Below are 24243 nucleotides of genomic sequence, written 5' to 3'. Positions count from 1 at the left end.
TTCTAGAGAAAGCACATTGACCCACAGCTTCAGAAAATAATAGGAAACTAACGAGTAAGTAAGGAATACACAAGTATTGAGAGATAAGGAGCTTTAATCAACTGATATGAACGCCGAAATTAAAACTGGATTTATACAAGAGAAAAGGAGCAGAATGTAGAACTACATCAGGATAGGTAAAGGCATGTCAAGAAGGAATCGTTCTATGATAGCTATTCTTCAAGGTGCCTTAGAATGCACCGCTACACCATGAAACTTTACGAAGGTGACATGTGCTTGTTGTGGTAAATGTGTAGAAACAACTGACATTATCTTGCTCGAATCTGATGGCATTTATTAGGATGCCTCGAACGATTATCGAAGCGTATTTAGGCTCGCACTTCCAGAATCAACTTCAGTGGACAAGGCTTCCCCACGGAAGCCGAAATGTCTTGTTTTGACGCAAACCTTTGGTCGCCGTCTTCTTTTGAAGCGAAAAGCTTCACTATGCTAGTCAACACGCGCTTCGCGTGAGCCGGCGTATGTCGGAGCACGAGTGACGTCAGCACGCCGCAGGCTACTGCGCATGTGCGCCGCCGCTTCTCCTCCTCGCCACCGTTTGACCTTTCGCCGCAGCCGTGCGCAATGCGCATTTGAAAGACGGGGTATATAAGGCGCGCTTGCCTATAGAAGAGGCGCACGCTGCCACGCGCTATGCGCCATCGTTTGACGCTCGCCGCAAGCGCGTGTTTATCGCGGATCACCGCAGCTTTTCGCTTCGAGACATCCAGGCTTAACCTTAGCCACTTTTTTGCGTTGAAAATGGATTACATACTATCCGACCAGACGAGATTCCGTCAAACCTTAGATTTCATTTCTTTCGGGTATTCCTTGATACTTAAAATCAGTAACTGCCTGTAGCAAGCTGATGTGCTCTTCCGAGTGCTTAAAGTTTTTAATTTTTATTTTTCTAGGCATACCATTCGCTTTGCCTGCCTATGTTTTCCATCATGCTTAGCAATACGTCCCGTGACTTACATAGCAAGGCAACGTCATAAACTAATAGGAGATTATCAAGGTATCATCCATTTACTTTTTCCCCAGCTCTTTCGAATCCAAATTTCTTAGTGCCTATTCCAAACACGCAGTGAATAACCCTGGAGGGATCGCATCTACCTGCCAGACACCCTGCTAGTTCTTTTAATAAACACTTGTTTACAAGCAACAGGAAGTACCACTGCATTTGCTTGCTCCGGGACATTTTTCGACACATTATTTTTGTAATTTCCAATCAAGAGGAAGAAATGTGCTTGGAGAGGGCATGCAATGCAAAGGCAGATGATCGCTGATCCTAAAGGGTAACAGATTGAAATCTATGAGAAGACAAAAGGGGCCGTGGGGGGGGGGGGGGTGGAGGAAGGTTAGAAAGATAGTTGGGTGGAGGAGATTAAGACCTTTGCCGGAATACGATGGCCGCAGCTGGCAAAGGACAGGGTGAACTCGAATGACATCAGAGGTATTTGCCCTGCAGTGGCCGTAGTCATGCTGATGTTGATGATGTGCGTTCCAAACAATACTACTCATTATTTTTTTTTAATTTTCGATATGTAGTACGAAATAATGACAGATTATTATGCCCCACCGGCCGCACCCGATATGTGTTACGGATTAAATACGACATATTATTATGCCCTACCCACTGATCTCCCAACCCACAGCTAACTGTACTCACTCCGGCTCCGCTGCCTTGGATTTAAGCTCAGACTGTTACTGTAAGCGAAACTTAACGCGAAGCTCTTGCTCATGGGCCACGTCGTGCTAGACCACGGCGCACTATATGGTCAGTATTATAATTTCTTTCATCCGGTGTCGTTCAAATACACTGCATGTAATAAAGAACTTCAAGTTCACAGACCTATGACATTCACTCGACCTACTAATAATACGGGATAGTGCGAAGACGCTTGCAGCATATATCACCGTCACACGTGTCATAGATAACACGGCGGGAAGTATTGTTATTCTTTTCTGGTGGAGACATGCAGTATTCTATTTTTAGCATTTTGACAGTTCTATAATAAACTGCCTATGCCAATCACGCGCTTGTTTGATTTCCTCCTGAAGAGGTCTGCATGAAGAGCGCCCAATTTAAAATGATTTCTCCCTTGCCGCACTATCATTTGCCACGGACGAGTCTCTACTAGGCTGTGTGATCATCCCCCGGAGAAAACTATTGCCACTTCAGCGCGCCTCGGCATACTGCTCTACAGCATCCTTTTCTCAGGCGGCGCCATGGGGTGCAACAAGAACGAAATGGCTCAGCAAGAAAATCCTGACGCTTTCCAGGTAAGGGAACATTTAAAATTCATATCCAAGTTTCACAGCCCGCCGTAAAATAAATTCTTTTCAAGGTGCCAAGCGGCGCATGGCCTAGCGAAAGTACGCCTCGATCACATCAGCAAATTTGGGAAGAGTAGTCACTGACCTGTCTAAAACAGTAAATGACATAGATTAAAACAAATTCAATTTTCCATAAACGAAAAAGGCCAGACACTTGGCTACTTGGCATTTTAACTTGAGACCGAAATAGCACTAAAGAGCTGGAAGGGACAAACGACCGGGGAAAGAAACGACAATTGCACGACGAAACGCTATTTTCAACTGTTTAAACAGATGTTAAAAAGTAGTTATCAGGGCTACGTGCTCTAGTGGTCATATTTATTTTGTATTTCTTTTGCCGCTGTGGGCAGGTTAGTGTTGTTTGGGTTCTACTTAAACTCAACATTCCCGAGCTACTTCAACTTCGTTTGCAGGGGTGATGAGAAAGGGTTGCGCGTTAGACACCTATGACTTGTTCACACAGAGCGCGAAGAGTGGTCACCTCCGCCGGAAGGACGAGGAAGCTGTGAACAGCATTATACGTTCAGCGTACAAAGCGGCACTGGGGCTACCTCAGTACGCCAGCACACAGCACCTCCTCCAACTCGGCATCTACAACACGCTCACAGTACTCATAGAGGCACACAAGACCGCCCAAATCCACCGCCTCTCCCGCACTAAACACGGGCGGCTCATACTTGACCGTCTCAACATCAACCCCATAGGCGACGTCCACCCCACGACGCCCATTCCGATAGGGGTCTATAGCCGCCTAGTTATAAAACCAATCCCCAAAAACATGCTACCTGGCCGCCATGATACGCGCCGTCAGCTGAAAGCCCAAGCACTAGATGCCACATACCTTGCCGACGAACACGCAATATACGTAGATGCTGCACGGCAAAGTGCAAACACATACGTGGCTTGTGCAACCACGCCACAATCTACTCTCGTCACCGCCGCCACAGTAGTAGCTCACTCTCCGACAGCGGCAGAAGAAACCGCCATCGCGCTGGCCATCGCTGACCCACGTACGCGCACAGTCCTAAGCGACTCCAAAAGAGCGATACAAAATTACTCGGCAGGTTTTATCTGCCACCCCGCTGCACGCATCCTTCGCGGCTGCACTCTCGACCATAAGATCAACCTGGTCTGGGTACCCGCCCACGCGGGAAACTCTGGAAACGAAGGGGTCGACCGACTAGCCCGAGGACTAACCAACCGGGCGGCCGGCCCCACGGATCCAGACGCTCTTGCCGAGGCTCCCCAGACCTTTGCCGAAATTACCAACTTCTACAGAGAGATGAGACGCCAGTTCCCGCCTCCACACCCCGACTTGAATCGAGCGCAAGCCAGCTTGCTCCGCAGGTTGCAGACGCACTCCATCCTTAGCCATTCTGGGCTTTCACTCATCACAGACGGGGAATATGACCCCGTCTGCCAAAATTGTTACCAGGGAGAAATTGCCACCCAGGCACACATCCTCTGGGGTTGCGCGGGAAATCTGCCCCCTCGAACCTTACTGCCAGCTCCCTCCGAAGAAGGATGGAACCAACTCCTCAAAAGGCCAGACAAGAGCATCCAACTGGCACTCATTTCGTGGGCCCAGGAAGCCGCCCCCACCTGGGGGCCACACCAAGCCCACCTGCCCTAAATCCCTCCAATCTATGGCAATAAAGTTGTTTCTCTCTCTCTCTCTGGTGGTGGGAGCATGAGGGTGAAACAAGTCATAGATGATGATGATTTTTAATTGCAGTTTCTCTTTCGGGCTCTACTGTGCAGAAGGGAGCTGTACACTGTCACGTGAATGAAGAGGATGGAGAATGTAACAATTAGGCAGTGTGATTTGTTATTTGGCTCAAACGTTCCCCGTATGTTTATTTCTTTCACTGCTGATTTAGTCCCGTCTCGTAGAGCAGACTACAAAGAGCAGAAGATGGTTACCACTTCAGCGGTCAACGATGGTTCGCGTTTTTTGTATATACCAGTTGGAGTGTATTTGAGGATAGGTTTGAATTTCGTGGATAACATACGCGCCAAGTACGTACTCCTCTTCCCTCGGTTCGAATATTCTAGAACTTCCCGCCCATCCCAACTTCACAGTCCCTATGCTCCCCGGCTCCATCCTTGCACAAACTGTGGCCGCCAACCGAACAATCCGTCCTAACAGCCTCTGAGAAATGACACAAGGTGACCCCGAAACGGCAGTATGAAGTAAGCCAAATTTCGGTACATAGGATGACCCTTTTCTTCTACGGTAATTCCAAGCAGATACACATTTGTGGTTAAACGTCATGGTTTGAGTTCTCAGTGTTTCTAAAAGTGCATTAGGCTGGAAGCACATTTCGCTCGCCCACGCGCTTATGAAAAAATTCTAAGCGTTTCTTGTGCACGCCAAGAAATGCGTGGCCACATCTAAATCAGTGGGCAGCTATTTAGGAGCATGTCCCAATATTCCTTTTCACGTAGTGTTTCGCGTTCATACAGTTTCTCACGAATAAAGAGTGCCGCAGTTATAATCTTAATTACTTTTCTTGTGCTTGGAAAAACTTTATCAGCTTGTACAGACTGATTGATGCTGGCTGCTATCTTTATGCAGTATGATATTTATTCAGTTTGAAGGGATGGCTATTCGATATTGCTGGGCCTTCGTCTTCTTAGGCGAACTAAAAGTCGATTGTACAATACAATTTTTTTGTTCCTGCCGCCTTTTAGTAAAACGAAGCTCCTCAAATTGGCACTGCATGACTTTGAAGCTTTTTAGGAAAGAAAAAAGCAGCACATACCCATTCTTGCCTTGTGTGCAAAGCGAAAAGCCAGGCGGTGATATTTGCTTTCATAGAGTGGTCATGTTTTGCTGGTCACACCTTTATTATGAAGTGCTGCGGTCATATCCTCACTCACTGTATACTTAGGAAGTAAAACTGGAGGGTAAAAAATTATTGCGGGATGCATCTGGAGGAGTCATGGGACCTGGAGAAATAGAAAAAAACACTTGAGGCATTGACCGGTATATATAGGCTTTCTCTGGAAGAGCCTCCGAGAGCTGCGCTTTGGTATCTCAAACCGCACATGTAGCCCCTTTATGTGAGCTCTGCATTATAGTTATCGAATACAGTGCCATGGTACACAGCAGCACCAGTCGTAATTACCGACATACATGGATGTTTCTCCATTCTGGAATATTTTAAATCAATACGCGATGAGTGCATCGGTAAGGGTATAAATTTTTTCCGGATGTTGGCTTTCGCCACGTCCGGAAAAAGACAGAAAACTTGCGTATATCAATGCAACAATAACTCCTCAAGCTGGAAATCTGACTCTCCGTGGCACGTACTCAAAACTGTGGCTTTCTGTTCATTGTTCCCGCTCTAAAAGAAGAGCCGTGGACGCTTAGGCAGGATTTTCTAAATGAAAGCAGATCTAGGCGGGTTTAGAGATTGCCGCTATTTAAACCAGTCGCCTATCGCGTCCTTCCATGAAAAACTTAGGATAAGGAAAGACTTCTCATATGTCTTGGCCAGCGGTAGTCGATCAACAATTGAAAAAAAAAGGCTCCCAAGAGGGAAGGAACTTCCAGTGACTTTGCTACATGGGGAACGGTCACTAGCAGATGCCTAATTTCTGCCTGTTCGAATCTGTATATTTATAGGTTTAGTTCGCAGTTTCTACATGTTAATTATTTGAGTTGTTACTTAACTGACGACAATTTGATATTTACCAATATTTCCAGAACCTAGACCATGCTTTTCATGTCTTTTACATCAGGGTGACGATGCGTTGTGACACCAAGAAGTCGCTGTACAACACGTTTATTTGTCACGCCCACATGTCCCACACAGGCGTGAAAACACCTTTCTGTCTGCTATAGGCACCCACTAACAATGCCATGCATGCACCAATATCATCAAGAATGTGAATGTAAAGCACCACGTCCAAATCTAATGACACCACAGCTCTTTGAACTGTGGAAGTTTTCTGTGGAGTACAGTTCTGCGCGTGCTGTTCCCACTTCGTCTCTAACCGCGTCATCTCCTCGAGGAAAACCACTAAAACCCTACTACCGTAACTCTGACTGGTGTGACAAAAAGGGAACGCGCACGCGTAGCCGATGAGAACTTAGAACGATAGGAAAAACCAACAATATACTTAAAATTAACGCCACAGTGCGCGAAACAACCGCGCGAAATGAAGTCAAAAGATCTAAACGAGCTGACTAGTGCAGCAGCTAGTGGTGTAAACGTTCCTTATATTAGATGAGGCTAACAAGAAGCAAATACCTCTTCCCTCCTAAAAAAGAGCTCTTCTTTTTGACGAACGGTACGTAACTAAAGTTTTTCATTAGCAGTAAATAGTGCCGCGTGCTTTGTATACAACTATTAGCTCATAATATCGTTCATTGGTATTCGTTCAGTCACCTCATGTATGCAATTCAATCACACTGTGCATGTTTACGCATTTTGCACTTGGTTCTAGATCGGATTCAAGCATCTACTTCGCTACATATTTTCACTGATCTTGGCCATGGAACGAAGAAGGCGCCACGGATGATAGCACTATATTTGCGCCCAGCGAAACATGGGCGAGTGAACACGCGGCATGAAGTTTCTTCGTGTTCCTTCTATAAGTGTCAACATACAAACTACGCGTCCGAAGAAGTCGAATATAACTCGTAGCAGCGCATTCAACGACGAAAGATTACACAAACGCGCTGTTTGTCACGTGATGTAAGGTTAGGATCAGTACTGATCGTTGTACAGGCCTGAGCTCGACATTACTGTCGCATTTCTCTTGAAAACAGAACAGCGTCGAACATTCACTCCGCTGCAGATCACTCAGTTCTCGGGTTTTGAGAAATTTTAATGGCTGCGGTAGGGACAGACATTCTGCACTCACCTCGATTTTGCCATTGTCGACCTTTCTTTTCTGTGTTTGTGAGTAGGCTTCGAACCACGCCCGATCATGACCTTTCTCTTTCGCTTAAAATACATTTATTCCAGACCTTCCCCCCATTTTTCTACTATTTGCTAAATATCCCACGATATTCGCATTCCGTTGGTCTGATTTCAGAGCAAATATTCGCTAATAAGTGAAAAATTCCCCGAGTGTGATCACTATGGCCGTGCGGGTAGCCGGTAAACACAATATATATTAAGCTCGCCAGTCTTCTCAGCCAGCACTACGCACCTGCCCAAGATAGTTTAGTTTTTTAGGGTTTAACGTCCGAAAGCAACTCAGACTATGAGAGACGCCGTAGTGAAGGGCTCCAGAAGTTTCGACCACCTGGGTTTCTTTAACGTGCGCTGACATCGCACAGTACACGGACCTCATGAATTTTGCCTTCATCGAAATTCGACCGCCGCGGCCGGGATCGAACCCAACTCTTTTGGGTCAGCAGCCGAGCGCCGTGACCACTCAGCCAGAGAGATTAGAAGACAGACAGCCAAACGCGCCGGTAATATCAAAGAAAAGGAGAAAGGGCTGTAGACGGCGGTAGGTTAAAGCACCCAAAGCGGACAATTTCCTATTGAAACGCTCCATATGATCCGCTTGTATGGAATTATGGCAATATGGAATCCAAAAGAAATGGAGAAGTGTATAGATATTTTTATGTTGTCTGTACGACGCCACTAAACATTCCACATAATTTTCACACGTCTTCCACAGAGTGTACGAAACTTTCTGTGGAATCTGTAAGTGTCTATACTTGCTTCCTTATATTCCTTCAAGGCTACATATGCTCCATACAGGCTCCGTAATATTTATTATGAAAACATAGGAAATTACTGAACTTGTCATATAGAATGTTTTAGTAGAGAACGTAGCCATGCGCTCTAACTAAAAGTCTAGCTGATGGCGTATACCACTCCATGACGTGGACTCGTCAAGCCACCAAAGCTGAAAGGGAGACTTGGAACGCTACCCAGCTCTAGAGACGAATGGGCGAGGTTCATATTCCTGACACTATACTCGGAGGTTCGAGCTGAAGTCCAAAATTTGATTTCTGCAATAAAAAAAGCTGTTCGTATACGAGGAATTTGACGCGGACGTGTTGTGACGCTTTCCGGTTACAATGTCTGGTTCACCGCTGTGGTCTCTAACGCACGCTTTTACGACTTCTGTAGGCAATATCCATTTGCTAAAAACTCTTACCTATGGCATTTTAACTGCTTTGAGGGACGCTCACATTAAAGCCATTTTAATGGCTACAGCAAAAGCTCCTGTTTTGCGACTGCAACTATTTCGCCGTCGTTCGACTTCTTCTGACTTTGGACCAACAAAAAGGAAGTAGTTTGCAACGCAAGCCTTTCTGTTTTCTTTAAATAGATATTGGGGATGCCGCATAAAGCAACCGCCGGTTATTCCTTCCCTCTTCGTTTGCATAAAACACGATTCGGATATTGTGAATAGTGTTGTTTAACGCCCTAAAGCGACATATTGCCTCTGAGGCGCATCGTAGTGCAGTGCTTCGGAATCATTTAGACCACGCTGGTGTTGTTTAATGTGCGTTGACTTCGCACAGCAAATGGGCGCCTTTTGCGTTCAGCCGCCATCGAATACAAGTCATAAAAGCCACAAGAATATTTTAGCCCACTAAGCTTGAAACCGTCCAGATATCCAGGCTTATACTTCATTTTGCAGGCAGCAAGCTTCCAAATTTGAAAGTTTGATAGTTTTCAAATTGCAAATCGTCATGGGGAGTGCAGTAGCCTTACCGAAATCTGAAAAATTCGGAATAACCAAAACCGTAAGTAACGCTAAAGGAAAAAAGCTGAAAATGTTATAATCAGGCGCGATGTCGCGGAAATTCACGAAACTGACGCTAATTTAACGATCAAAAGGTATACTCGGCCTTTTTACTCAAAGACATCGTGCACAGAAAACTAACTCTGGAGAAGGTTAGCATGCCGCACGATTTTGCGGTCCTTCGAAGAACGGACCACGCAACGTGACATCGAGTGTAGAAGCAGCAGGAACAGCGCAAGTAAATTCACGACATGCCCGGTAAATCATTTTGAGTTTACTTAGTGTATTCGTTCATCTAAATTGTCCAAGCCAAGGCTAGCTTTTATGTTTCTAGTACAGGCCAAGAAACAGTAATCAATAATAATCATATTTGTGATTAGGAACGGGCTCCAGGTTGGAGAAGAGTTTTTTCGGATAGGGATGTCGTGTTGGTCAAGCATACTTAGATAACGGCTTTAATTTGGTGAAATCATGTATGCCTTTTGTAAAACGCATTAGTTCGCGGAAGTCATGCTCAATAATTTTTCATACTTGCGCAGTTAACTGCAGCGCACTCAGTGCGTTTTGACCAGATGGTGTCAGGTAGCCAGGAATATTTGGTATATTTGATGCGAATAAATCCGCGTTGTCCGTTCGCTTTTATTTAATGTAGTGGGGGTCACTATGGCTTTATTCATTTTTCACGTGTTAGGTAAGACGGACTCTATGCGTATTCGAAGTTATTTTCTATGATGTATGCAGCCCTTCTGTGTACTGATTTTTAAATTTTTTGCAATAAAAGCAATTACAGTCGCCTTTCATCTCTTAGCGAATAAGCTATTTCGACATGCTTTGCGATATAATTGAATATAATTTTCGCACATGGCAGCACGAGCCAAATGGCATTTTTTTTCCTTTTTTATTGTATTATATTCCCCCACGCACATCGGCACCATTGAGTGGTCTAGAGGAGCCACGAAGTCTTCGCTGACACAGGCGTGAAAAAAGCCGCTGATGCAAAGTTGAACCAACAGCCATTTAAAAGGGCGCCTTGTGCGACAGCCTTAGGATTGTGAGGGCTTCCAAAGACACTTCGTGATTGAAGCACTGGTTGGTTGGTTGATGGGGTTTAACGTCCCAAAGCGACTAAGGCTATGAGAGACGCCGTAGTGGAGGGCTCCGGAAATTTCGACCACCTGGGGTTATTTAACGTGCACTGACATCGCACAGTACACGGGCCTCGAATTTCTCCTCCAAAGAAATTCAGCCGCCGCGGCCGGAATCGAACCCGCGTCTTTCGGGACAGCAGCCGAGCACCATAGCCACTGAGCCACCGCGGCGGCAATTGAAGCATTCCCTTTCCCTCGGCATAAAACCTTCCGTAAAACCTACCACAAAAAGTGTCGCTGCATTGTAGCTTTATGGGCACTGCTATGGCCAGCGGAAGATTTCACTTGCACTTTTGCGAGATTTTCTATATTCTTTCCAATCTAATAATTTTTATTCTCTGTCGAAAGCTGCTTCCAACTAAAACAGCTAGAAGAGCGACGCACCAAGAAAAGGTGAGATTAGTGTCTATTAGCAGAAGTACTTACTTAGGTCAAATATTTATAGAAATCCCCGAAGGTGGAGTATATTTTAATAAGATAGTAATTACTGATTGGCACGCACCTAAGTGCAGCCGTACTAACACAATGGAAAGCTATAAAGCTTTCACACAAACGTCATCTTTAAAGAAAATTTCATCCTGGTCAGGGGCTCAAACCCTGGACCACCGCTTCACCGAGCCAGTCAATTCACCAACTAAGCTAACTGGAACGACTGGCAAAGGTACGGCGAGAGCGCATTGATCAATAAATCGAAGTAGGAAAAGTGCTGGTCAGTGTTTCGTCGATTGCCTGCGGCCCTACAGCATGCTGGCCTCCCCCCCCCCCCCCCCCCCCCTCCCCGGTTAGCTCAGATGGTGAAGCGAACGCTCCGCCGAAGTGCTGATCCCGGGTTCGGACCTCAGACAACGACGAATTTTTCGATACCTACGATGTTTCTGCGGAAGCTTTAAGTAATGGTCCTCTGTAGCCGTACGGCTGCGCTTGGGTTGATGCCAATAAGTAATTACTCTCTTATTACAGTACTTACTGAAAGGCTCTTTCTTAGCAACAATACTCCTTCACGAAGTATTAAATGATTTCAGCAGCACTTGTTGCCTTTTTTATTTTGGCAGTGGCCTTACTGAATACATATTCACCAGCTGGTCCATTTTCTAGGTGTTGGCGCTCCTGCCGGAAGTTGTTGCCATCTCTGACTTTGACAATGACGCTAATTTCGAGTGCCTGACGGGAGAACTCACTCATCTCGACATGAGAAAGAAAGAGGCTACCTACGTCCTTAAATTCAAGGGCCATCACGGCACACAAAAGTAAGTACGATGCCTTAGTTCCATTCACGATGGAGTACAGGCGCCAACCCACATACCTAGAGCACTCCAGCTGTGAGCAGTCTGCGGCGTTTGTACATTTTTCGCAGCCTCCCGAGGTCGATGCCCTTTTATAACAGACCGTAAGCATATCATGATCGAGGTGTAGATGCATATATGATAAAGTGTTGTTTCGAGGTAAAAGCCGCTCGTGAACGACGCCAGTTTACAGTACAAAGTGTCATTCGAAAGTTCTAGGCAAATGTGTAGAAGGCTGTACGATATCTTCTGGTTTACGAAATGCACTCAAGTCACTGATATCAAGTCTGGCCCATCGCCAGGCATCACCCGCGTTATCTAGAGGCGAAGTGAAGGCAATTAAGGTATTCACTTTATTTAAGCTTTGGAACGTTTCCGGGAGGCACGAGACATGTTTATCATTTACTAATTACAATAGCACAATGACAAGGTTCGCTGATTGTTTTTCATTGTTACCTGTTGAATTCACAAGCAATTTCTCATTCATCGTGTGTTCAGGAACGCCACCAAAGCGCTGTGATGTTTCAAAAGCCAGACATTTGAGTGGCGGATGCGTGTTCAAAACGTGTGGGCTTTATTTTGTTTTTCTGTTATGTTTATAGTCAGTACGACTTCCCCATGAAATGCTCACGTCCTACAGCATTCGAGAGGCGTCTAAAAAAGCCTTTAAACTAAACCAGTTGGCCCGTCACGTCCAGTGGACATGCGCTCAGTTAGGCTGCTCAGAAAATGGGTAAAAGTTAATGTTTCCTGGTCGCACAGTAACAAAGGAATGCTTTTTCTTTATCTTTCTCTTCTCTTCCACTCTCCTTGTACCCTTTCCTCTCTGCGGAGAAGTATTTCGTCTGCTATGCCTGGATTCCTACCCTGCCTCTCCCTTGCTCTTAATCATCTTGCACGTACTTGTTAAAAATTGGACGATGCCATTTGCATACCAGAAATGACAGACATGTCGAGCCAAAGGCAATATCCGACTAATTTTATGCTTTTGCAAATAATCCTTCACCCCTCCTCTCAAATTTTCGCTCCTGTGCCACTGCGCAGAGTTGTATCAGCGCGGAGAGTTATATTGTCAGGTAGTGGTGACTGCAAACCGGAAAGGAGCAACAGCCAAAATGGCATCATAACAGAAATTTATTTGGGCTGCCTCGTGCCCACAAGGGACTGAATCACTTGGCGGCGGCATAACAGTGAACGTGCTCGGCGGTCGTCGAACAGAATGCCCCCGTTCTCGGCTCTGCTCAATTTAAAGCTGATAGTGAACTAAGTTACTGCAACAGTCTGGAACAACAGAGACTTAGCACTGAGTGGATGCGATCAATGGAGCTAAATCTGGTCAAGTCTTACATCGCAAACAAAGAGGCATAGCGGCATGCCGGTAGCTTTGAAGAATGAACACACTATAAACATTAGTAGCATTACTCTGCTCAAAGAACTACCGACCCGAGGCTTTAAAACAGTGATTAAAAATATACAAAACGGACTGTGCAGAATAAAAATCCACAGTGGAAACGCGTCGGTTCGCTGCTAATCTTTGATCTGTGCGCTGAAAGCTGGCGGCGATTTCCATGATATGTTCATCGGCAACGTTGGGCAGCACGGCGTCTACCGTGGTCGCGGCATCCTTGCCATGGGCGAGCTTAAAGGGCCTCATCTGCGTGGTCTCCTGCACTACGGAGTTGATGGCGAAGCCGATGTAAAGCATCATGACGTCCCATGTTTTGTGTTCGGCGTCGACATACATACCGAGCTTGTCGGCGATGGTTTGCTGAGGCGCTCGATTAGTTCATTGGTCTGCGGATGTTATGCACCTGTCCTCCGGTCGCTGGTTTGTCTGTAACGCAGGATGGCTTGCGTCAGTTCCGCCGTGAATGCTGCTCCCCTGTTCACGATACGCACATCGAGGCCGCCATGTCGCAGGAGAATGCACTGCAAGAAAAATTTGGCAACTTCTGCTGCTGCTCTGTTCGGTAGGACCTTTGCCTCGGCGTAGAGATCAGGTAGTCGGCCGCTATAATAATCGACTTATATCCAGTGGTTGACTTGGGAAAAGAGCCAAGATTGTTTATGCCGATCTGCTAGAATGGTCTTGAAGGAGCCTCAATAGGGGTCAGAAATCCTGCTGGTCGGGTGGAAAGGGTCTTCCGTTGCTGACAATCTCGGCAGGTTTTCACGTAATGTGCGACATCGGCAGAAGTCGGAGCTAGTAATACTTGTCGCATATGCGGCGGAGCATGCGAGCAGCTCGAAATGTCTAGCTGTCGGTTCGTTGTGTAAAGACTGAAGAACTTCTACGTGCAGACTCGCAGGTACAACAAGGAGGTAGACTTTAGTTCACTGCGAAATTCTTCTGAACGAAGAGATCATTTTGCACACAGAACGTAGACAATCCTTGCTTGAACGAGTCGTGGTGTGATACTCGATGAGGCACTTTAGGTCTCGGTTCGAGTGTTGCTGCAGCGCAAAACAGCTGCAGCTCATGGGTCCCAGGAAGGCGACCTTATTGTCGTCCGGCGACAGTGCATCTACAGGGGCTCGTGACAGGCATTCGGCGTCAGAGTGCTTGCGTCCGGACTTGTAGACGACAGTGACGTCAAGCTCCTGGAGGTGCAGGCTCCATCGAGCGAGGCGGCGGGGGCAGGGGGTGGGGGTGGTCCTTGAAACTCGCCAGCCAGCCCAGTCCGTGGTGACCGCTGACCACATTGAATGGTCATCCGTAGATGTAGGAGCGAATTTCGACCTAGCCCAGATGATGGCATGGCACGCCTTCTCAGTTGTCGAAAATTTAGCCTCTGCCTTGGACAGGGAACAGCTAGAGTATGCGACTACTTTCTTCAGTCCGTCAGCTTTGTGAACGAAGATGGCGCCTAGGCTCACGGTGCTTGCGTCAGTATGAATTTTATTTTCGGCGTTTTCATCGAAGTACACGAGAATCGGTGCGGACTGTAAATGACGCTGAAGTTTCTTGAAGGCTCCCGCTTGCGGCGCTTCCCCTTTAAATAACACATCTGCTTTTGTCCGTTGGGTCAAAGGCTCGGTGATGCGCAAAAAGTTCTCGACAAATCTCGCTAATATGCGCAGAGTTCGGGTAATCTGCTCACAGCTTTCTCATCGGACGCAGGTTCAGAACAGCGCGATAGAAGCTGTTTTCTGCGGGTCTGGACGTACTCCCTCCCTGCTAAAGATGTGATGTGGCGCTGCAAAAGGGACACTTCTGTGCTTTCAAGGTGAGGCCGGGCGACTTGAATGCGTCTAGTATTGTGCGAAACCTTTTTAGCTGCTGTTCAAAGATTGAGACGAAATCAACGACAGCATCTAAATATACCAGTCACATATGACACTGCAGGCCTACTAGCACTGCATACATTACCCGCTGGAACGTCTCTGGTGCTGAACACAGACGAAATTGCATCACCTTCAACTCTAAGAGGCCATCCGAAGTGATTAATGCGGTCTTCTTGTGATCACTTTGATCGACATAAATTTGCCAGTCACTGCCCTTGAGGTCCATCGTTGAGAAATACTTGGTTTTGCGGAACCGGTTCAGTGTATCGTCGATACGGGAAAGGGTGTATACGTCCTTCTTTGTTATGTTGCTCAAGCGGCGGTAATCAACGCAGAATCGAAGAGCGTCGTCTTTCTTCCAAACTAGAGTTTTTTTCTTGGGCGCGTCTCGAGAGGAACGGACGAGCACCTCTAGCGCTCCGTTTTCTTCTTGGCACAATTTCCCTGTAAGGCCCCTGCGCCCTTGAATTTTCTCCTCGATGCTGGACTCCTAACCAAGACCCGTCGGGGTCACCCTCAGCCCCCAGGCAAGCACAACTCGTCTAAATTTTGGAATTCTTTTGCTGCGCCACGCCGGTCAACGCTGCTTGAACCACGGTCGCCACGATTCCTCCGGCGTTCCCTCGCAGCTCCGACGCTGCGTCACGCCGCCGACCACCTGCTCCTCAACATGCCCTCTGCCGTTGAGGGAGAACCGATCACAGATGCCGTACTGAACGTTGGCACGCGGATCGCTCTTGAAATGCAACGACGCTATCATAGACCGAGTCCGCCAGACCAAACTCAACCCATAGCCATGTCCACACCAGACGCGGCCACTTCACTGTCGCCTGCTGCACGACAAAAGGCTGCCGTACTGCACTCACCCGGAAGCGCCCGCTTCCCAGCCTACCTCCCGAAGACCTCAAGGTAGTCCTCCGCCCACAATGCCCTTTAGAGCTCCTGGTAGTCGGCCTCGCCAGGCTGGCTGTGGCCATCTCGAAAGCTGCCAAAGAAGACAAACATCAGAATGTGGCTGCTTACCAAGTGCGCATTCACCTCACTAACAACGCTGTCACCGTAAGCACACCTGACCGTACTCGCGCATTGACCTAGGCTCATGTCCGCCCCATCACTATGGACAGTACTGCCACCCCGTGGCTGCTTGCGTCCCTGCCCCTGACGTTTCTGTGCAGGGCACCATCTACCGTGCCACAGCTATGATAATGACATGGAGATTCTGGCGGAACATCAAGCCTACAGTCCCGACCTCCCTATCGTCGCCGCATTTCGTATGGGGCAATCGCGCCATTTACTCTCCACTGTTCTTAACAGCCAATAGCCCAAGTAAGTTCGCCAATTAAACTTCACTTTCGAGGTGAAGTTTAAATATTCAACATATGAACTTCACAAACGACAGGACAAGCGCTTAGACGTCACAATATGCTTGAACGTCTACATAACGAGAAGGCGTTAAAATAGTCGGAGAAAGAAACTGGAAGACTTGAAAAACAAACGTTAGAGATCACTGCCTGACTAGCACTGGGGGAATGCGAAATCATTGATGCTTGTTCAATCAATCAATCAGTCTTTATTTTCGCATACATTGTACAGCGAAAAAAGGTGACTGGAGAAAAAGCCGCTTCGTTGCGGCTTGACTGAGCTCCAGTCACCCAACACCCATTACCAGCGACGAACAATGCACTTGCATGCGGAAACAAAAATCTGGTTTGGCACATAGTGGTCAGAAAAATAAACATGCTAAATACAGGGGAAACAAACAAAAATGCACACATCAGAAATACCATAACTGGAAAACAAACTTGGATAAGACATTAATACATTATGTAACGATGGTAGTAAACGACTTTTGTATGAATAATTCGGTGATACGTTTATGAGGTAGTTGTGCAATATCAATTTGTAGTGTATCACAGTGATTAAGTATTGTTGGTAACGTGTGTTGAGTCATCATTATGCCGTAATTAGTTCGTGATGCTGGAACCAACCAAGGTGACTGATTACGAAGACAGTAATTACTCAAAGGAGGTTTTAGTTGTGCTAAGTCTAAAAACAAATTTAAGGTGCCTTTAAGGGCCCTTTTGTAAGTGGAAAGTAATTTATACATATATATGTCTTGTGTTTTGATGATCTTATGCGCAATAAAAAGTGTTCTACACCTGTCGCCTCTCTCTGCTTTACTTGGGAGTCTTACTCTTTTTTAACCTTTTTTTACGTTTTAACCTATTTCGATATCCGAGGCTGCTCCAACGTCCTCCCACTATATCAACGTCCCTGGCTGTTTTGACGGCAGAAATTTCGCCTATAATTACTCTACATCAACAATATTTTTTTCTCTTTGAATAACTCATGTTCATTTCACCCTTTCATCTACTTCAAACCTTCTCCAGCATGGTTGCGCATTTTCTCACAATTTTGACGTCCCAGGTGGCTTTCACGGCCACCCACTATATCGACATAGGTGGCTATTTCGCTGGCTAATTAAGTATTTTGCCTCTAATTAATTAACCAATTACTACACATCCACGAAATTCGGCACGGAGCGACACTATGTCATCTTCTATCTCAGGCAGTCATTTTTCTACGCATAACACTATAGAACGACGCCAGAACCTGTGGTCATGTCTTTCGTCCACTTCACCCGACATGAAACCGCGAATATAGCCAAGCAAAGTTTGGCATTAATAGTGCAAAAACACATTGAACTGTGTCGATTAGCATAAGAGAGGCAAATAATCCCGAGTAAAGTAAGAGAGGCAAAGAGTTCTTAGTGAAGTAGAGAGGGGAAAAGAGTCCCAAGTGAAGCAAAGAGAGACGACATGTGCGAATGAGGTGTCAATGCTTTCGCATTCCCCCAGTGCGAGTCACCGCGGTGATCAGGGATGTTTTATTTTATTCCCACTCAGATCAGGTAGGCCACTGCATCGATTTGTAAAACTTAAGTAGGCAGACATGGTTGGATGTTTCTTTTTGCGGTACATGCTAAGCCGCTGCTTGTGGGTAGCCACGCTACCATTAATGAGTCTTTAGATTTTTCTGATCGTATTATGAAAGCAGTTAGGGCGATTGGCTCAGGGGCAGTGCTCGCTTAACGGAAAATATCCTTAGATGATTACGCTTTCCGCTTCGCTCGCCTCGTCAAGCCAAGGTCATCGTCGCCGCAGTTTGACCTTCGAGTGAAGGAGAATTGCTGGTGTTGCAGCCACCTGACATACCACGTCGCTCCTTGCCCTGCAGGGAGCTTGGGTTCTGGGCGACCGGATGTCACATCGAACACAACTAACACTCCGCTCAACGCATCAATATGCACTGGCGTTCTCTTTCACTAAAAACTTCCTCGCTTCTCTCACAGCGTAGTTGAGGTGTCCACCAATGTGCGAAGCAGTTACTGCGCCTTTCCTGTCATCTAAAATCACCATCGCCACGGCGACGCGGAAAGGCCTATTCAGGGAGTAGCGTCACTGCAGCCCGTTCTCGATCTCTGCGCGGCGGTAAATTGCTGCTGCGGATGGGCTGTTTTGAGAGGTCGCCTCGAGACTTGTTCAACGGGCAAGGCGTCGCGCCGAACGGGCGATGGCGTTCCGTGGAACACTGGCAGCGCTGCAACACACTTTCGCGCTCCACAATCGCCCTCCAATTCTCTTACATGCATGTTTAGTTATTTCTTTTTTGGGAGTGTGAAACTGAGATTGAAGCTCGTCGTCTTATGTTCGAGGAGGCTCGCGATGACGTCATGTAGAGAGAGTTACGTGGGTCTGCGCCGAGCAGCTCTCTCTGAGTTAATGCCATGGAGGAGGAGCAGGATAAACCTTACTTCCGTCGATAAAAGCAGCAGATAGTGTGGGGTTGTAGCCCCATTAAGTGGCCATGAGCCGGTGGCGTTCGGCGACTTCCAGGGCTGTTGTCACAAGCCGGATCTGTGTGAATCAAGGCCCATCTCCATGGACACATCCGAGGCGCACGAGCGCAGCGCTGGGACCAGCGCCCGAAAACATACGCAACTAGATGGCCTGTCGCCTCTTGTCGCTGGTACTTGCGCTCAGGACAGCTCAGCAAATAAAACGGCGCGAAGGGTGGTACCGGCTGCCGACAGAACTTCGTCCTCTGATTGGTTACATCAAACCAGCGAGCTACTTCCGGCACCGTCTAACTTACTATGACGAGACTTTTGTTTTCTTTTCTTATGAGTTTTTTTTTATGCTCTGTTTTTCGCTTAATTTTTTTTTCTTCTTTGAAACATTTAGTTATTTTTCATTTATTTTGAATTGGCGTTAAGCCTGGCAAAGCATTGCTGGTCCAGGCATCCTCTCTCTTTCTTTTATGTTTTTTTTACCTCTTTTTTTGAGAGGACCAATAAAAGGGTAAAAGGGGCGCTATGCCGGAAGGCCCGAGTTTGGCGCTCTCCCGAGTTTCATCCGAGTTTGCGATGACGGCAGTCAGTGACCGAAGATAGCGCGGAACGTGCGCAGGCAGCGGACAATAAAATGTAGAGATAAAGCCACGTAAAGGCGATACAAGCGCACCCTGCGCGCCTGTTTCACACTTCAAACACAATACACTGCGCAATACCAGGCCGCAGCGCTACCTGAAGTTATCAGCGCCATATCAGCAATCGCGAAATCGTGACTTCTCTGCTATCTATCTGCACACTCGCCGCTAGCTGTTTGACACGCCTTTTCGGGCGCGTCAAAGGCGTGTCTTCTCTTTCAGGCTCTGTCTCTCCATTTCCGAAGACGAACAGTGCGCACTAGGCGCACTGTTGTATCAACCCTTTTTCTTCTCTCGGATACGTAGAAGGCAACAGATAATATGAACATTTTGTTCATTTCCAAATGTATTTTAAAATCTGAATCCAATGAAGCGTTGTTTAAAAGCATAGCTTTAGGAAATTAACAAAGATTTGACACTTTCTGCCGCTAGAGGCGATAGTGAGGTCATTGCTTGCAGCGTGGCTTGCATACGAACTAGAGCGGCAGCCCACCGTGCCGAAAACGAGAGAGCTCCTGCGCTGATACGCCGCCGGTAGCGCTGCCTTCGACTGGAAAGACTGGGCAACTACTACACGCTGAATCGTTCTTATTTTTCGGCCATTGCGATAATATATTTTATTGTGTCGTATATCAAAATATAGCAGTCATGCATCTTCTGACTTGCATAATAAACAAAAGCAAAAAACTGAACTTCACTACACCCCCGCGTCACTGCTGCTCTCTGCAGTGACCTCAGGTGGAGCTCTCCGCTGCTACGGCCGCTGCCGCTCCCCGCTATGGCCAACCATTGCTTTTAGTACGCTCTTGGTGAATTTCAGCGGTAGAAATTGGCCGTGCGAGCGGCTGTGACTAGGTGTGAGAAAAAAAAATGCTGTTTGGCTGTATTCAATGATTCACTACGTATGCCTATTGTGTGTTACACCCCTTTAGTGCACTGCGGATGCGAACAGCGTGCTACCCAGCGACACAACTCATCCTATGTCATCAGACGTTGACTAAAAGCTGTGAAGGGGGTGGCGCGCTTATCTGCGTAGTAATTGTTAACGTCGCGCACTTCAAGGTTTTGCGGACTGGTTTGGTCACTAACGTCGATCGCCGTTGTATACCGCAGGGACATCGCATTAATATCATTCGGGCAGGTGAGGGATCCTGTTTGTAATAATGGAATCGGACTTATAACAGAGAAAGGTGTTACGGTTGTGAAGTACGCAGTGCTTGCGTGCTGGAAATTACAAACACTTTATTGCACTGGGTCTGGAGCAGCGATCGTTTGTCGATCCCAGATGTGTTTGACACATTGATGCTGAGCTTTATCACCGGTGAAAGGACGGCCAAGCCAAACACCTGTGATGCGATGTTGTTGGAGTAGGACGTGCTCCAAGCACCGGTTCGTCGTCGCGCTCCGTGTTTGACGCCTTGCAAGCAGGTGTGACGCGCCGTCAGCGTTGTGCTGTGTCTTACGTGGTTGCAACAGGCTATAGTGTTGTGCAGTCTTGGTATGCGAACGAAGAAATCAGCGGCTTTCGTCACGTTGCGTCTCCTTCGCAGAGGTGCTTAGGTTTATCTGCGATGACGTCCGTTTTGCCTGTTATATTTCGATGGTCAACATCGTCGATGTCTGTCAGCAATCAGCACAGCCGCGCAGCATACCTGTAGCCGGCAGGGATGTTGGAAGTGGCCCACCCATAGCGCGTACGCCTATAATTTATGTACGGCACGCCGGGGGCGTGACCAATGGTTTTGATTGACAGGTGAACTCGGAGCTAAACTCGTGAACGGTGAAGTGCCCCGAATTCATCTCGGGACTGTCATGGCGGCAGCAGCAGCAGCCTGGGTAATCGCTTCCTCTGAGGGTAAATGTCAGTACGGCAGGCTGGACCCGTTTACTGCCTTGGCCGACGACGAATTCCAGCGACATTTTCGCCTCTCAAAAAAATCGGTACCATGGTTGTGTAAATAGTTAGGCGACGACCCACGCCTGCGGAGAGTGCGTACCGGGCCTCATTCGCTTTCGGTCGAAGAGCAAGTCCTCTGCGCCCTCCGGTTCTTCGCGACCGGGAGCTTCCAGGGGAGCGTCGGCGCAGACCGCTTTATTGGACGACAATAAAGCACTGTGAGCCGCTCTGTGAGGGACGTCTCCGACGCGCTTATCGACGCGGCTGTGCAGAAGCGGTGGCTCGCTTTGCCAACGACTGCGGCCGAGCGTGCGTATGTTGAGGAGCGTTTCCTTCTGCGCGGCGGCATCACAGACGTCGTGGGATGCGTCCACGGAACCTACATTGGCGTAAAGGCCCCTTCTTAGTCCAGCCCTGACATGGTGAAGGCCAACTATTTCACGAGGAAGGCACATTATGCATTGAACATTGCAATCAGTAAAAAATAATTGTTCTCGCCAAGTCCTTTGGGCTACTCTACAGCACAGTGCCAAAGTCGGTCCCAGACTCTTTTGGCGAAGACTGGATCAGCCGCTAACCGGTTCCACAGAATAATTCATAACATGCCAGGTACCGTAAGAGAGGCCCAGAAAAAAAAAGTGGGCTCCTCGGCAACGGCGAAATCGAAAGCTGCAGATGGCCACTTGTTAATCGAGCCACTGCAGAGCACTCTCCATTGTGCTAATTCATTAAATCCGACGAATGAATGTCATCTTTCGCACAAACCTCTCACTTGCATCTAAACGATAACCGCCACTGCTGACCAAAAGCCGGTGCGAGCTCATTGACAACGAATTTCGGACAGCTCACATTAACGCGGTATGCATGAAATGAACAGATGCATGCAGTTCATTTCAGAACACGGCATAATATTCAAGCGATTCTGAACAAAACGTGTTTTCTCATTCAAGTCACGCGAAATTCAACTTGCGATGAAAAAAAAAATGTGAGATAGAAAAGTTTCACCATGCGGGATTTGAACCCACGCGCTCCCATTGCCTGTCGACTCTCTGGAGCGACGCGTTAGACCACACGGCCACAGAACAGCGCGGAGTGACACACCTCTCTTTATTTTTTTTTTTTGCGGGCTACTTCCGTATCCTTAACAGCGTTGCACATGTACACGATCGTCCACTTCTACCTTGAACACCGCTCTGCGTGGCCAGCGCTCCGCGAAGCGCCTCTCGCGGGCGCCTAGGGAACTAGCGCGCAAGCGCAGTGACAGCTGTAGGTGGGGCCTCCGCTGCGTCGTCTGCTAGCGCGGCGGCTCCGCCAAGGCGAGCTTGCTTTGCGGTGAAGCTAACCTTGCTCTTGCTATGCTTGCTATGCGCACGACAATCGAGAGTCCGGCACGGTTCCTGAGAGGCGCAGCAACGGCTCTTGGTTCTGTGCAGCACATGGTGTATCGTGGGCAGTTGCTTCTCGTGTTTTATTTTTTTATGCGCTCACAAAAGTAAAGGCTCTCACGGGAAAAACTTGCTCGATGCCTGAACCAAGTCTCCAAGCTGCGATGACACTTCCACAACTTAGTTGCTCGGCTACTTCGTGCCGAGCAGCCACAATATTCTCGCGGCTCATGCGATTGTTTTCATCAGCCCGGTTGGGCGCCGCAAAGCCAGGGAAGAGTTTATGGTGCGGCCTAACTTTAGAGCTTTCAATTTGCGAAACTTTCGATTCGTTACTAGCCTGACAACAAGAATATGAATAACTTGCGAATTTCAGGAAAAAAATCTCATAGAATACGGGTTTTACCCGCACCACGGCCTTTATGCGCTAGGGAATTTAACTCGTCTAAGTGCCGCCCTAAACTGCTACTCATTTTCAAAAATTTTCTTCGTGCTATTCATGCCAACCGATAAAAAAACGTTCTAATTGAATGTTTAGTTAAGTTCATACCGGGTAATCGGTGCACCTTACAATCAGCGTGGAGTAATTTTAACACGCTGTAGGATGGCGATGAGTATATTTTACAACTCAGAAGGCAGTTATAGCATTACAGCTAATTTGACACCGAACTGAGTGCAGTCAGCTCGCCTTGTGGTCTTGAACGGATTAGAAGACTTTTTCTTGAGCCACTCAAACACCTTCAAATATCTGAATGTGTCTGGTGTCGTCCCGACTGATGAGTGTTCCTGCTGCAAGCAGGCGCTGAATGAAAAATCAATCTCTTTTTATCGCCGCGCGGCAGAAGGCCCGTATATCGGTTGTGCGTCATATCTTTTTTAGCTGAAAGCTAAGAACGGCCCTGAAAGTTACCGCTTTTGTCAAGTAGCAGCAAAGGTGACTGCGATTCTAACGCTGGGCATCCTGCGGTTCTTTTCCGAAGTCGCCGAATAGACGAAAGTGTACGGTATCAATCGTGCTATCTTGCCCATAAACACTTCGTCATCAGCAGTTCGCAGCGGTATGATTTTTTTTTCATCTTTGCACGATAGCGTGGCTGAATATTTTCTGCAGCACTTCATTCCTTTCTTCGCTCACGACTGAACCACGATGCCGAAAGTGCCGGAAGATGAAAGAAGGCGTATTGTGGATCTCTGTTTAAGAGAATTTTCTCAGCGTGCTATCGCTGCCAATACCAAACGTCCTCTTGCTACAGTAAACCGCATAATTCAGGCGTACAGGAACGAAGGACGCATTGAAGACGCCCCTCGGCAACCCCGTCGCCGGGTGACTACAGCAGACCAGGATATGCAGATTGTAGCAGCTGTAGCAGACCAGCCGACCACTTCAGTCCGGGAAGTGAAGGCTGAGCTCGGACTTGACAATGTTTCGGTGACTACAGTCAAGCGACGTCTCTATGAGGCAGGACTGAAAAGTAGAATGGCTGCTAGGAAGCCACTTCTGCGTGCGGAGAACAAGGCGAAGCGGCTCCAGTTCGCTCAAGAGCACGCTGACTGGTCTGCGGCTGACTGGAAGCGTGTGGTTTTCACAGACGAGTCAACGTTCACTACACGGTGGGATCAAAGAACACGAGTTTGGCGCCCCATCAACACGC

General features: G+C 47.5%; 1 protein-coding gene across 1 annotated transcript in view; it reads left to right on the top strand.

Moving 5' to 3' along the window:
• The first annotated feature begins 486 nt into the window (after positions 1–486).
• Positions 487–24243, top strand: part of LOC149325542 (uncharacterized) — an 89553-nt gene continuing 65796 nt past the window's right edge. Inside the window, exons 1-3 of the mRNA XM_089564330.1 lie at positions 487–509; positions 2184–2325; positions 11349–11500. Coding sequence (XP_089420456.1) covers positions 487–509; positions 2184–2325; positions 11349–11500 — 317 coding nt within the window. The remainder of the gene's footprint in view (positions 510–2183; positions 2326–11348; positions 11501–24243) is intronic.

Source organism: Amblyomma mixtum, chromosome 10 (assembly GCF_055824585.1).
Source record: "Amblyomma mixtum isolate Tamu chromosome 10, ASM5582458v1, whole genome shotgun sequence".
In the NCBI taxonomy this organism is placed as follows: Eukaryota; Metazoa; Arthropoda; class Arachnida; order Ixodida; family Ixodidae; genus Amblyomma; species Amblyomma mixtum.
Note: the sequence above shows the minus strand (reverse complement) of the source record. Positions and strands in the feature narration are given on the sequence as shown.